We start from the raw sequence: 15998 nt of genomic DNA on the forward strand, positions 1-15998 counted from the left end.
CAACTTAAACGAAACAGAAAAAACACAAGAACACTAACACACATGCACTTAATCTAGATCAATGATGAAGATGAAAAAATACAATGAACAGTTAACAGTGGATATAGAAATTAACACTACACAAAACACACTTAACGATGGTCAACTAAACAGAGTTCAGAGGAAAACAAATGATGGCATGTGCATGGCCGGGCAGCAGCAGCAAGTCCATAAAGCATGGAGTCGACGGCAGAGCTTTCCCGAAGAACGCTGCCAAGCCGATCTCGTTGTGGTGGGTGCGATTGCTGGGTTGGGTTTCCCGGGAGTCTACGTCTGATGTCTTCCCTCGAGCAGGTTGAGCTAACTTGAGGGGAACTACCGTGAGCTTCGTTGCAGACGTTAGTTTGTCGTCTCTTACGTCCACTAGTAACTCACAGTTCAAACGCGGCTAGGCAGCCCAGGTGATACTCGATGGCACTAGCTCCTTGGCGCTTCTCAGCAGATTGTAGGCTCAGCTTCTAGACTGCTTAGCTCGGTCTAAAACCTGCATTTAAATAACTTCTTGCTCCTTGCAAGGTCTTGGCCGGGCCCATTCTAACAGGGTTCGTGCGGGTCCTTGAAACCCTTGAAAACCCTTGAATTTGAAAAGATGGTTTTCAAGGCCTTGAAAGTCCTGGAATTGTCCGAGATCCGTGAAACCCTTGAATTTCCTAAATGTTTATTTTTAATAAACTTCCAGTCTTTGTATTCGAGAAAATTTCAACCCTCCTGAATTCCCGCTGCGATCTTGTTTAAAAGAAACCGGAATTCTCAGGCATCTTTAATTGTCTGGTAAAACTCGGGGAAAACTCGGGGAATTTGTGCTTCAATCAGGGAAAATTGGCTGTCATTTTATTCAAAGGGAAGGAAAGTCGCCCTACTGCTGGCTCGAGTAAAAGAGAGGACTCGTAACGAATTGTTTTTGACGGCGTGTCGTTGGCTGGAGGAGTTGCCTGTGTGCAGTCAACAACTGATTTTCCGGACGCCCGATTTTTGTGAAATGCCCGAAAGCGCGGACAGCTTTGCGGCTCCACCATGCGCCCAATAGAGTCAATGTATAAGAACGTCTGTGATTTCAGACGCAAGAACCCTTCGCTGTCTGATTTTGCGGAGTTTTAGCCGCTACCGCAGGTCCCAAATGGCATTATTCAAATTCATCACCGCCGTTTTGATTATCTCGCCGCCTCGAGCCAGCGTTCTCGCAAGCCGATCCGCTGGCAGCCGTAGCTACCACCGCGGCAACACTAGGCTTCGCTGTTTCGTGCGCTATTAAGGTTGTTGCCGTTCAGTGCCGTGTTTTTCATTGAAAGAATTCACCGCTGTCAGTAATCGCACCAACTCCGCATCCGTAATCCTCGCGTATGGCTTCGAAGCTTAGAATGCATGGCGCGTGGCGTAATGTTGGTTCCTGAAAGGCAGCTGCGCCTCGGCACAGCAATGTTACGCGGTGAAGCGTACGTGAAGTATTGCGGTGAGGCTTAACAAGCGTGGGAAGGGGCAATTGTCACGGGACACAGTACGTATTCCATAATTATACACGCGTGCACCCTCCTTGAAAAGGAGGGTGCACGCATGTATAATTATGGCCCTGTGTGTGTGGTCCTTGAAAATCCACACGCAGGACCTTGAAAGTTCTTAAAAACCCTTGAATTTTTGTCATATACACCAGCATGAGCCCTGTTTAATTACTGGCGAGGGAACAGGTGATTCCCCCCTGCTGCTAGAGGTCACATACTTGTATTGTACCACACACGCACACCCTTGAGTCTGTGGCGGGCCTCTATTGTTCGTTAACAAACACAGCAAAAACGACGGCAGCCGGCCATACGGCGCTGTCGGCACACATACGCTGTCAGCAATTCGTGGACACAGGATTGCACAGAGATGCCACATATTTCGGAGTATTCGCACCCCTGTCTTCTTAGCAAGCTTCTCAATGTGTGCGCGGGGCAGAGAATACACAGAGGTTCCTACAGAAAGTCGTCGGGGCGTCACGGTCGCGCTGACGACAAAAGGACAACAATCTCTAAACCTTCCTTCGACTTCTTTTGGCCGCTTGCCCGAGTGGCCGGCAATAACCGTCTTGCTCACCATTTCCTATTCCTACGACCTTTTGGCGTCTGTTGATCAGTTCTTCGTCGAATCGAATAATGCCGCACCGTGACACCTAGTAATTTGACTCCTGATAATTCTAAACCTGCAGCAGTGACTTAGTGGCTATGGCGTTGCACTGTTAAACACAAGGTCACGGGTTCGATTCTTGGCCGCCGCAGCCACATTTTACGAAAATGCTTGTGTACCATGCATTGGGTGCGTGCCCCAGATGGTCAGAATTAATCAGGAGTCCCCCACCACAATGCCCTTCTTACGTCGGGACTCAGGCACATTGTTTTTTCTGCAAACTGCTATCTCTCAAAACCTGATAAGCATTATATAAAATTTAACACTGCATCATATTCTTGAAGTGACTGATATGTTACAAGAGAGGAGCAGCTTTGTCTGATCTCTACCACAGCAGGTGCATTCCAGTGAAGGCGGAACGAAAAAATCCTCCTGTGCTGTGCTGAGGGTGCACATTAAAAAACACCAGGTGGTGAAAATTAATCCAGAGCTCTCCACACAGCACATCCCTCATAAACCACTGTGCAGCTATGGGACGTTAAACCTCGCAATTTAATTTTTTATCAATCTTGCTTCGAAAACATTGCATGCTTACTGGCTCTCTTTTTGCTTGAAGGGTGTGGCATGGATTCTGCAAGCTGCTCAATGCATTGCTCACTGTGCTTCCTGCTGAGTTTCCGAAAGAGAAATGTGAGTGGTGTGAATTCAGAGCATTGTTGATGCTGCATTCAAAGGCTGTATTTTGTTTCATTAACCCTGCTTTCAATACTGTTCCAGTTTTCACAATTCCTCTGCCAGAAGATTGGGATGTCCAGTGTTTCACACCACTACAGGAGGCTCACAGGTGTGGCTTTGTCTATGTTAAGGAGGGAGTTGTGTCTTCAGCCAAGGACCTTTAAAAAAATCTTTTATTTTTTTCTATCTGTCTGTTTTTCTGTTCTTTCTTTTTTTCTTGCTGGTAAATAATGCCGACCATGTACCACATATATATGACCCCACTTATGTAATACCCATGGGCTTTTAAAGTGGAATGAAGGAAATTAAATAAATTCTGCGTGTTACAATGCTGATAAGTTCTGAAGCATACATATTTTATATGCTTATTTCATATGTGGTTGCTTTTTCTTTAGACCTATTTGATCTATATTTATGCAGGTTTCTTTTGCTTAATTTTCCAGAACAGTTTTCAAAAGATTATTTCCTCAGATTTCACTAGACAGGGTATCAGTGGCTTCAGCATAATTGTTACTCTTGTTCTTATAAGCGCTACTCTTGTTCTAAGATAGAGCAATAAGGTTGATCTTGTTGGACTCCTTTAATCATGCAGTAGCCATTCATACCCTGTTTAGCTAACTTTTTGCCATCCTTTCTTGTGTACCTTGCCATGTTGGCGTAGTTGCTATGGCATTGCGCTACTAAGCCCAAGGGCGCAGAATTGAATCCCGGCTGCAATGACCAGGAATCGTGGTTTCAAATCATGGTTTTGTCATAGAAGACCCTGGAATTAAATTTTTTTTAGCTTTTCTGGAAAATAAGTGAAGGAAATGCATAAAATCACAACCAAACAAGATAAAAATTGACCTCATATTTGAAATGAGCACATGAAATTACATTGCCTACAAGTTTTAAGTACCATAACTTGAGCTCCCACTAGTAAAGCAAGCGAGTGAACACCTGGTTTAACTGTATTATTGAAATAGAGATTATAAGAACATTCTAGCTGCACTAATGGTGTCTGCTTCATGTTCGTGACGTATGTGCGTGTGTGTGTGCATGAGCGCCCTGTCTGGCCATCTTTGTGTGATGAAAGAAAGAAAACAAAAAATAGCAATCGCACATGGTAGTGCCCGACCGCCTGTGTCAGGTTACGGCATCCTTAAATGTTTACCCTAGTGCAGTGCCCTAGAGATCGTTTGGAGAAAATGTTGGTTCATTGTAGAAAACACCTGGATGAGTGAGGCTCATCCTTGGCAGGGAAAAGGTTAAGGCAAGACAGCTTGATGCATGTGCGCTGAATGTCGAAGACCATGTGGGAGGCGGGGCACAGCGAAATGGTAAAGAGAGCGACAGCATGGAACCTCCTCTAGCGAAGGGTAGCGGCATGACATCATAGTTTTTCGTAGTATCTTTGATAGCACGCTTGTTGAGTTGGTAAGGAAATCTTTACTGCAAGTTATACTGCCTATAAGTCTACCAAGCTTACTTTGTGTCATGTTCTAATAACTTTCTAATGCACTGAATATTTAGCCCTTCAGAGGAAACTGCAAATTCCTACTCATTTCTGTAAATGATAATATCTACATATGTTGCAAGGATCGAGTGCAACACGAAGGCTTCAGTAGTTGCACTCCGTCATCTACAGCATGAAGCCTGCTCTCGATGCAGTGTTTCCTGCACGCCAGCATGTTAATGGTCATGTACTAGCTGTGTCCTTCAGTCAATGCACATGATTCACACCATGTTAGGAGAGTAGCCACTATGAATAGATAAAGGCAGGGGGCTTGCCCATGTGAACTGTCAGTAGCACTGTGCACATTGTGACATGGCTAGGAAAGCAGTGAGTTGGCAACTTTTAGATGCAGTGCAGTACCAAGGGTGAAAGCAGGCTAATGCTAGAACAGCACGTGTTGTTGCATGAATATCTTGAGGGTCATGTACCATGCATTGTGGTGAAGAACCCCAGGTGGGCAAAATTAAACCAGAGCCTCCTGCTACACAGTCCCTCCTAGCCCACTGTGTGTTTTTGGAATGTTAAAGTGCAAATTTTTTTTTTTTTTTTTACTTATTTGGTGGGGGAGGGAGGGAGATGTAACCAAAACAGCACTTGTACATTTAAAATCTGAGAGGAAGAGGATGATGGGATACTGCTGAGGCACAAAATGAAACCGAGGTAAAGAAAGGGAAGATCCACAAGCAACAGGATTCCAGAACTGTACAAGTTGTGGCTGTTGATTTTCAAACATTAGGCATAACTAAGTCTCCTAACCCCCCCCCCCCCCCCCACTTTTCTTTTTTTTCCACCTTAGACACCCGCTTTGCTCGGCGACTAGCTGTAACCAAAGTGACGCTGCACAAAATATAGGTGCTTAGGTACCAAAAAAAGGTTTCATTGGCTTGCTTCAAATGACTCCATGAATACTTGAGGTGCATTTTCTATGGATAAAATTGTCCTTCTGATGCCGGTGTTTATGCACACTGTGAGTGACCCTCAGTGTGCTACACACTGCCACTGCACATTGTACTGCAACATTGTTTGCATTCAGAATACCAGTATGCAGTTTGGGCGGCAACATGATTGGACTTGCACTGCACACTACTCCACCACTCAAAACTTTACTGCTTGCAGGCCCTTGGTGTGATGATTTTGACACTGTGATCCATCACAAATAGCAGAGAATGAGAATAACAGGGTGCTATTACATATTTTGTAGATCAGATTCTTTATCTACAGAGCAATTTCGGGGTCCCTTGTAACTCATTATATCCAAGCATTGCAAATTAGCCAGATTTATTTGCAGTGACATGAATTGCAAAGAAAAAAAAAACTGCATCAGAGTGTGAAGAACTAAAATGTGTATGTATGCCATTAATTAATTGTATGACATTTGTCTTTACTACTTTACTTTAGAGCCCCATGTTAAAAGAGGATCATATTTTTAGAAAATGAGCTAGGTTGTGCTTATTTGGTGGTTCAATTTACATAGTAACCAAATTCATTGTATTTGTTTTTCAGCAACCTCTGCTTTGAAAATGCCCCAAAGCTGAACAAAGGTGAAATTGGTGACTTGAGAGCAAGCAGGCTTCTTGATCTTGCAGAGATGCTGAGCCAAGTGGTCATGAATGGGTGAGTGTTAGCACCTGTGCTAGGATGTCAGAAAGACTGGCATGCACAGGGCCACTACTCTTTAAGACAAGCTGGTAGATTTTGTTTGCAGTAAATTCTCAGGGATGTCCCTTGTGGCAATTTTTTTATCTTTAATTTAAAAGGACCCTACAATGCTTTTTGAATGTGGTAAACAAACCTCCCCATTCAATGGACAGTGCTGATTCCACAATTTGTAGCAGCAACTATTAGGCTGACTCAAGGTTATGAGAAGTGTTGTCATTGGCTTTTTTTTTTTAATTTATATGGTATTTATGCAATCTTTTGTGAGTGTGCATTTTCCCATTGTTTATAAATTTTGAATGTCTACTGTGGATAATGCTATTGCATGTTGAACGACGAAAAATGGTAACCAAAATATGAGCCACTATTCAACATCAGTCTACGCACTGCAGCAAAAACGTGATTGCACTGACAGCGGAGACACCAGCACGGTACATAGCAAACCACTACACAGAAGCCATGCGCAACCAGGTGATGCAACAAATACAGCAGCTGTCCATTGAACCTGAGGGAGACTCCAGAAGGCCTGGTAAGTGGAAAGCATGCTGAATTGCATCTACAACAAAGTGCTCATATCACCATTCAATGCTTTATACAGTCTCGGTGAAGTTACTGTGGTCTTTTACTCCTGTAGTTTCTTCGTAGCTAAATAGAATGCAGTGCTGAAATTATTTCTTTAAAAAAAACTCTCAACAGTTGACTAATAATGCAAGAACACTCTCAATGCAACTGTGTGGATTGCTTTCTTGCTACGATCGCAGCACAGGCACATTATGCACTGTAAAATAGATGCTCTGAAGTAGGGCAACACCCATGGAAAAATTAAGGCTTAAATAGATTCCTTATGGTTGCAGCCTTGCTGGGCAGTCAGTAATTGCTTCTAGCAGTTGGGATTTTGATAGGTGCAGGGCAGTACCAGTAACAAAAATGGAGCATTCGGTTTCATATGTGCCTCGCTATCCTGTGTTTCTTTTTCTGCTTGACTCCTAATGCTAGTCAGATTCAGTCTTTAAAATACAGTTGAACCCACTTATAACAATACCGGTTTTAACAATGTATCGGTTATAACAATGAGGAGCTACTGCACCGTCGACTTTTGTATGTTTTCCATGGTGAAATAACCCGCTTACTACAGTGCCCCAACGCTGCATTATTGGTTATAGCAATGAAGTCTGGCTGCTGGGTGTCCGAGCCGAAAGGTAGTGAAATGCGAAATCCTTGAAAAGAAAAAAAACAAACTGAGAAATTCGAGCCGCTGCACGATGGGCCGCTGTTTCAACAGCCACCACGCGCTCATTTTCTAGTCATCTCCGCGCGGCTCTCTCCCATCGCCCTTCCACCCATCTGAACATGAATGGGCTGCGCCCATAGCTCTATGCCACCCCACCCTCTGAAACATAAATGGACTGTGCCAACTGCGCTGCAAGCAGATTGCTCGCATGTTGCTCACTGGCTCCTCATTCAGTGCAGTTCTGCGAACAGCTTAATCGCCCGCATTCGTTTTTGTTGGTTTTGTCGAAGTCGTTCCTGGCCACGCGGTTTCTCAACTTCGCTTGACTCGCCACCGAAACGGAACATGGCTGATCCGCCTGTTGATCATCGGCAATGCACGCCTTTGCTGGTGAAAAGAAAGTGCACAACTATGGATTTGGAAACTGAGTGCTTCTAACCAATGAGACGATCGTCGCGAACATACTTGCATCAGATAGCGACGGCGACGACGGCAGCGATGACTCGGTAGGGCGGGCTGCCTCAGCGTTGTCCTCACAGGAGGGCCGGCATGATTCACTCCCTCCGGGGCTTAGTTTTTGCGAGGAAGCTTCCGCTGCACTACGTGGAGTGCTTGGATGCCTTGGAGAAGGATGTCGGCAAGCTTCGCGTAAAGCATGCATAGCTGACAGACATAGGCTTTTCTCGTGCAAGCCAGTGACAAGTACGTGGTGAGATGCTTGTGGCAATCTCTCCTCAGCATTTCTTCTGGATTTCTCAAGCTGACAGGCTGCCGCGGCAGCCTTCTCGCAATTCTTAAAGGGCCCCTTTTTGGGCCACCAAAGTGATGCCTCGGCGGTGCTCGCATATCGATTGCCACCCGTGACACCTCTTTGCAGTTGTTATAGCAGCGCCATTCTTTAACGCTGACAGCCACGGCTTGTTACATGCTATCGGAGTGCCAGGAAGCAGTTAAACGAGTGAACACAATCAGCAGCCGGGCGGAGGAAAGTGGTGGGGAGGGGCACTGGCCTCTTTGCCTACATAGGTTCAACTAAGCATTAACCAGCAGTTCACTTGCATCACTTCAATCGTGGTGCAAGAGCTTGTTAATGCAACCATCTCTTATCCTATTTCTTCAAAGGCTTTCTATAGCCTGCGTACTCTATTTGTGCTGTACAACCTCGTCTTAATGAAGTCACATCTGGTGGTAAATACCTTCGTTATATCCCATATTCATTACAAACATAAAAAGTAAACCTTGATCCTCAATAAACTTCGATATAACAAAATTATTGATATAACAAAGTACATGTATTTAACTTTTCACAACCTCTTGTCTATAGAACACCATGTATTTAGAACCTCAATATAGGGAAGTGTGTTTCTATGCGATTTCAATATAACGAAATTTCACTGCCATGGCAAAGGAATTCCGAGATAATAAATAGGAACTTCCACGGACGCAGATGGTCAAACGATTAAAATAAATCGGCTGCTTGCAAACGCACTTCTAAAAATTTGCTGTGTGACGATAGCAACCGCCAAAGTGGAGCCGCATCATGTTCTGTATAAAATCCAAGTGCGATATGATCCTATCGCGCCTTATGCACTGTGTGCTTTAACTGCGAGTAAAAGTCTACGAGCAGGAGACAAGAAAGATGGTGGCGTTACAAGTGCCGCCTTCCCGCATGAGCAAAGGGAAAAAGGGGGAGGGGAGCTAGCTCATGGTAACGTGATCAAGCGCACGAGAGGGGGCGGGGGAGGGGGCAGCGGAGTTAAGTTGGCGCACAGCTGGATTTCTGGTTCGCATCTCGGCCGTTTCTGTGTATACAAGGTATACGCAAACTGGTAATGAAGCTTCCATAGAAGCTTGCATATCAAGGAAATGGCGGCGCGTTGCAACCGTCGCCATCTACATATCGGGGGGACAACTAACAGCGAGCAAAAAATAAAAAGTGAAGTCACAACCGGAAATGGCAGTGACGTTAAGACCTTATGGTGCTTGGTGCGAATGTTTGAATTTCTTTAGCATCCACCATTTCAACCGCTACGCCAGCAGTTATTTTTCTTTTGAGGCTGAGGCAAGCTTGTGACTCATCTCAGCTGAAGTGCCAGCGTGTCATTAAACTATAGGAGGGGCGTATGTCTTAATGTGAACATAATTAGGCTGTTATTGATGTCTATTGCTCCTGTAGGTTCCTTAGGAAGGTGAGAAAATAGGATGGAAATAAATGACAGTGCCACAGCGGTTTCAAAAGCAACTTCACTTTTATTCGTCTGGATTAGTGCAATCAATATAATTGACCAAACAAAACATGCTTCAGTTAATGAAAAGTACTATGGCCAGCGCACAGTCGCAATGTATGGGAATATATGCGAAGCATTTTGGCAGAATCAGTCGCAATTCCGTACAACACCATGTTTCATATCCAACAGTTATCAGACAAGACAACATTGTTGCACATTATCAGTAAAAAAAACCATTCGGCTTACTAATTTTGCCATCCGTCGGACACTCAGAGCTGATGTTACGAAGAATGAACGAACATAGTGCAACGCTTCTTCATGGAGCTTTCCGCATTTATTGTCACGACAAGGCAGAGCGCGTCAGATGCTGCGGCGTGAACTTGCACGATAAAAAACCTGCACTCGCACGTTTCACCATTGAATGCCATGCGCTAGGTCATGCAAAATTTGAAGTGAAGCACACAGCGCACATTGAACAAATATGCAAGGAAATAAAAAAAACTCGGATGAAACCGCTGTGTTCAAGTGAGCAACGGCATTCCACACGACATTATAGCTGGTTTGCACAGTCGTGCCAAGTCTTGCGCCAGGATGACTGGTTGGTAGGGGTCACCAAGAAGGAACTAATAAATTGTGAAATAGAAAAAAATCAACATTTGTTGTTTTAGTGCAGCAAGAATAGTTGAAACGGAATATTTACTCATATGACAATAATCTGATAAAAAAAATTACAAACTTTTTTTTTTTTTTTTCAGTGTTTAACCCCCTTCACTTAGTTGCGCTTCAGTCACACACCGCTAACTGATATCTCTGGCAATAGGTTTTGGCACGCTTTTCGTTCCAGCTTCGCGACCTTCTTAGATGGACCTTGGTGCATAGCTGCAAGCGCGGCTGAGTGCATACGCAGCTGTGTACCTTGCTTTAGAGGTAATCTGCCACATGTGCAAAGAGTGGGTAAGCCAAGACGGCGTGGCACCATGTGAGCTGTCTTCCTGCACGTTTAGTATTGGATGTTGCATAATCTCGAGTTTCAGTGACCCATTAGAGTGAGAGGCAGATGAAGCATTCGCTCCTCGCTGCCGGCGTTTTTCGTGATAGCTTCATCCCAGTGTGGGCGATGCCATCAGCCCTGGGACGGAGTGCATGCGAAAGTGTGGCTGGTTTCGCTTAATTTATACTGCTGATGTGAAGATATCGTTGACATACGTGGCATGAAACTGTATCATTCATCGCCGACTCCCGATTTTATCAATATGAATTGTTTTCTCATTCAGACTTACTTTTTCCATTGCCCGATAATTCAGAAAATTGTGCAGCCCCTTTCCGTGTAAGAAACATTTATCGGCGAGTGTGCTTATTTGCATAAAAGGTCAAATTTCAATATGAAATTTCGGTATAACGAAGCAAATTTTAGATTTTACCAACTTAGTTATGTCGAGGTTTAACTGCATTACACTCTAATATCAGAGATAAAAATTTACTTTGCTATATCTTATAATTTGTTATATTCATTTCCCTATACAGTGCAGTCCACTTATAACGATATCGAGAAAGACGAAAAATATGATCGTTATAACCGATGATCGCTATATCTGGACTGCAGTTATAAAAAAAAAAAAAGAAAACGCGGAACATACCTTTGCAGCTTCGAATTCGCTACTTGCTTTAAAGAATAGATGATGTAGAAAGTAGGCCGTGAAAAACAAACTTTATTTCTAGCGCCAATGACCGTGTCAAGGGTTAGGCGCGCCGAAATAGTCCGAAATCGCACTTGCTGTTGCGGCAGCTTCAGCTTCACAACCGCGGTGTGCATGGATTCCAGCTGCTGCGCGAACACTGGCGGCAATCCTTTAGCATGCATAAAATCAATTAAGGAGTCGATCGACGACAGTACACTTTGCGTGGACATCAAGGTCAGGTCAAGGAGCCACTGTCAATCTCGTTGTCACTGTCGCTGCTGCCGTCGCCACCGTCGCACAACTTTGCCGTCTGTCGAGACAGCACATCGGCGATCGCCTCGTCGGTGACCTCATCGCAGAACGAGGCAGTACTGTCTGCAGTCAAAAACTCCACCATCGACGCACCACCTGTGTCACTAGTAGGAACAAGCTCCCAGAGCTCGGTTATGTCAGCGGCTTCCACCGTGTTGGTCTCAGTGGGTTGGGGAAGTTCGTCCTTACGCACAAAGCCTGCATTTTTGAAGAAATTGGCGATGAGCCACTGGTAAAGCGCCTCTTTAACATTGGCGTACAAAGGGTCTCTAACCCCTTTTCCGCTGATAGCTCCTGCCTTCACAATAGCGGTGCTCCCGGTTTTCAAGATGGTTGATATCGTTAACTGGGCGAGCTCATACTTCTTCACAAGGGCGCTCACCTGAAGCCGCATCGAGAGTCCTGCAAAATATCCATCTTCGTGTCAAGCGACACAGCTTTGGGCTTTGTCGGCGCCATCTTCGAACTGGGTTGAACCGTTGGTTGCACGCTGCTTCGGTGGCGTCAGCCTCCTATCGCGAGAGAGTGAGACACGGGACAGGCGCCACCGCGCCGCTTTGCTTGTCTTTCTTTTTTTCTTTTTTTTTTCTATCTTTCGGAGCGACTGTGGCCGACGCGCATGAAGCAGCTAGCGCCATCTTGTGGAGCGCTGCGCCTACTTAGCTATTCTCCGGTGGGGCGGGGCGGGACGCACTACGCGGTAATGGCGGCAGATACGAACTTACGGAGGTAAACATCGCCTCGTCTCGACATCGTTCGTTTCAGGGAACTAAGCAACGCAAATGTTACGATTATTTGGCACGGAAAACGCCGTCCAGACGGCAAAATTTTGATCGTTATATCCGATATGCGGTGAATAACCTATCGTTATAAATGGGTTTTTTCCCCATAGACCTAATGCATAAAATGACACTCTCATGTCGACCCATCGTTATAACCGATATATCGTTATATGTGGTATCGTTATATGTGGTATCGTTATAAGTGGACTGCACTGTACCAAGGAACAACTATATTAACAAAAGAAAAAAAAGTCGCAGTGATTGTTTTTTCATACCTTGCTTACCAGTGTCATCATTGTCCTCGGCAGCAGAAAAGAGTGTCTCAGAGGTGCGCTTCAAGCTGGAGAATGACAGCCACTCGGTCAAGGCAGGGGAGCCAGAGAAGAGGGGCGTCAAAGGGATGACTTCGCTCAAGGACCGGAGACCAACCCGTAACGTGGCTATGCAGGTGCCCCACCAGAAATCCTTCTCACACTTGACAAGACGTAGTAGGCATAACAAGCACAGTGGAATGCGACTCATTGTTTCTGGCAGGAAAGCAACAGGCACTGGAAATGATAGATGGTAGTATGCAGCGCAAACTGGACAGGCACATGCTAGCCCTTGTCCTATCTGGGCTTCATCTGTGTGTTGTCTTTTCTTTCTCGCATGTTTGCACTGCATGTAAGCACGTCATCGTGAATCAGCTTGCCTGAAGAAAAAAAAAAAGTTTTATTAGACAGGAAGAGAGAGAGAGAGAGAAACATTTATTTCATTCCGGCCCCCTGTCCGGGACTACTAGACAGGAAGGAGTTTCTAAGAAAATGACATGTGTGACTTGACTGTACCAAACTTGTGAGAAGTTGTAATTTGTACTTTAACTGTTGCTTCACAGGCTAAAGTGACATCATATACTTAGCGCGTGGAGGAGGAGGTATTCATTTGATCTTTATATCGGAGTCGTGTGAGTGTAAGCTATTTGTTAATAGTAGTTATAAAACTGTGTCATCACGCAACCGATGTGTTGCTTTAAGATATTAAATGCCATCAGTTTTCTTATGGAATAGCACCATCGTGCATTGAAGCCTGGTTGCCTAGCAGAGGCACATACATCATCCTTAAAGGTGGAATGGGCATCGCCTTAATTGCAATATGTAGTCTTTTTATCCTCAGTAGACTTATTTATCCTCTACAATTTCATGTTATGCTTCTTATTACAGTGGAACCAAATTAATTCAAACACCACAGAGACCTAGAAATTGTTTGAATAAAGCAGGGATTTGTATAAATGGAATTCAGGGGGATCCAGAGCCATGACACACTATGTGCATTAGTGACAGTCACCTGGCTGTACATGGTTCGCATGATGGAATGTACAGTCAGCAGCTCATCACTATCTTTCCACTCTCTTCCCTTCTTTTTCACATCCCTGCGCACCACATTCTTTTCCCCCCACACATCTTTCCCTTCCCCCATATCCTCTTGTATTCACATTATTTCCACATTCCCCCTACTTTCTCTCTGTCTTGCTCTCTCCAACCCCACATAACTCTTTCTAAGTCCCAGGTTTTTGTAAAAAATCTGACACATGGGGCAGCTTCGTTCAACTTCACCATTGTGCATCTTGAGCAGTTCACTGCGGCAGCACTGTTTGAAGTCTCGATTACTGTGCATCATGACCCACCGATGATTTACCAGGGAGTTGCGCTCCTTTGAAACTTTCTCAAGAGAGAGAGAGATGGTGCCACAAAGCATCATATCGAAAGCAATGAGAATTTTTCCTCTCCGTTGATTTCTGGCAAAGATGTCGCATTTGCACTGTAAGAAAGCTCTCGACAGCCGCACAGGGGGAATAACTGCCGGGACCAAACGGTGACCCCATGCCACTGTGAATTTGTTAAATTTCTTAGGATTTTCTTCCATTCAAATGAATGCAACTTATCAAATGCAAGATTTCATTTGAATTACCCATGAATTAGAATACAGTGAGTTTGAATTATCCAGCTTCCACTGTATTAGTTTAACGCATGGAAATCTGAAGTTTTATATTCAATGATGCCGCCTACTAGAGATTGAGATATTTAGAGGAATACTAGGGAGCAGTGCTAAATTAGTTTAGACTGATAAAGCATTTTTTTAATTATTTATTTTTACTCATTTGCTGGAAAGCGGGATTACTAACGGAGAAAATGAGGGCCAAACTCCCTTTTCTTAATTTCATGAAACTGCACTCTCAGTGCGACATTGCAAACTTCAGTGTTTTTTCTTATATGGACCATTTTAATGTAGAGAAAGTTCTCCAAACTTCCTAGGCTGAGCTTTTAGTACATTTGGGATGCAATATAGTAGTTAACAGTAAGAACTGCTGTCAAAATTAATGGCATTATGCTAATCCAATGCGGGAACTTAATGGTTTGTTGCCACATGGCTTTCGTTATTACGAGTTTTGTGCATTATCAAGCTTCTTTTGACAGTAAGAGTGAGCTTTCTCTCATTCTTGAAACATGGTTTACTAATGCTGCCTAAATTTATATTTGTCTTTAGCGTCCCTTTTAAGAACCTTCTCCGCAGAAATTGGCTTAGCTTGGTTAGTTCCATCCCTGGGATTGGTAACTTCAAGTTCATCTGTTGCTTTCTTGCCCTCTGACCTTGCTGTTGTTACTACGTACGTACTTCACATTTTAACTGCTGGTAATTTCGTATGCTTGTTCTGTCTACAGCTTAATTGTGATAAGTTCATCCCCTGCTTCTAGTATTTGTTTTCTTTAGGGATTTACTAATAGTATATTTGTAGGATTAGTAATGGCAAGTATGCTTTGTGTGCTTTGGTAGAGTTACGTGTTGGGCAGAACATCAGAACAAACGATCGAACTTGAAGTTGAGCCACTGCTGTTAACAGGATTGCTAACAATATGGCTAACCATATAACATGAGCATGTTTTTAAGCATGCCCAGTGAGCCACGAGAACTACATATAGCAATCTCATTGACCACGGAAAGTTAGTTTTATTTCCCTTGTAGATTTTCTCCTGGAGTAACTGGCTTTTGTTACATTTCATTTTGTCACCTAAACGGTGTATAATGTGACTTCCCAATTTTATGGACTAACTAAAGTTGTGTCAAAAAGATGGGTGCTGGGTAATTGTTCCAAGATAATGAAAACCTACATACCACATGTTAAATTTATAAGGCCACTGATTCTACTTCTGGGAGCTTGGGCATTAGTACTTTGGATTAATTAACAGAAAAACTGGAAAAATAAAAGCCTGCTATTTGTGCTCGTGGCATTTTAATAAGCAAGTTTAGGTTCATCATTGGTATGATATTGATTCTTGCACATATATCCCTAAGCTTTCATGTGCAGCATGAAATAGAAAAAGACAAAAATATCAAAATATATTTGTATCTTAGTCATACACATGGCTAGCTAAGTGCAGGGTTACATGTTGGCCACATTGTTGTGCTTGTATTTTAAATGCACATATTTGTAAAAAGAGCAATCATATGTGCACATTGTTTTGCATGCACTTGTACAGACGAGAGCAAAAGTTTGGTGACTAGAGGTCACGCTAAAATTATTTTTTCTTCACAGCTTAGGCATAAAGGCTAAAATAAAGTGGTACTGCCTATGTGCACCTGTTTGACCAATGTCATGCATTAAAACAATTTCACGTTGCACGGCTGTGCTAGAAGAAATTAAATTTTTTTGCTGATGCCATGGTCTCTAAACTTCTGCTCTCAACTGTACGTTGTTGTTTTACA

General features: G+C 43.7%; 1 protein-coding gene across 5 annotated transcripts in view; it reads left to right on the forward strand.

Moving 5' to 3' along the window:
• Positions 1-15998, forward strand: part of LOC126548565 (nonsense-mediated mRNA decay factor SMG7-like) — a 125274-nt gene that overhangs the window by 47513 nt on the left and 61763 nt on the right. For 3 of the 5 annotated variants that reach the window (XM_050196793.2, XM_050196796.2, XM_055063278.2), the window contains 5 exons: positions 2756-2829; positions 2917-2983; positions 5873-5983; positions 6418-6554; positions 12545-12705. In XM_050196793.2, coding sequence (XP_050052750.1) covers positions 2756-2829; positions 2917-2983; positions 5873-5983; positions 6418-6554; positions 12545-12705 — 550 coding nt within the window. The remainder of the gene's footprint in view (positions 1-2755; positions 2830-2916; positions 2984-5872; positions 5984-6417; positions 6555-12544; positions 12706-15998) is intronic. The other 2 variants (XM_050196794.2, XM_050196795.2) reach the window with 2 other exon arrangements.

Source organism: Dermacentor andersoni, chromosome 1 (genome assembly GCF_023375885.2).
Source record: "Dermacentor andersoni chromosome 1, qqDerAnde1_hic_scaffold, whole genome shotgun sequence".
In the NCBI taxonomy this organism is placed as follows: Eukaryota; Metazoa; Arthropoda; class Arachnida; order Ixodida; family Ixodidae; genus Dermacentor; species Dermacentor andersoni.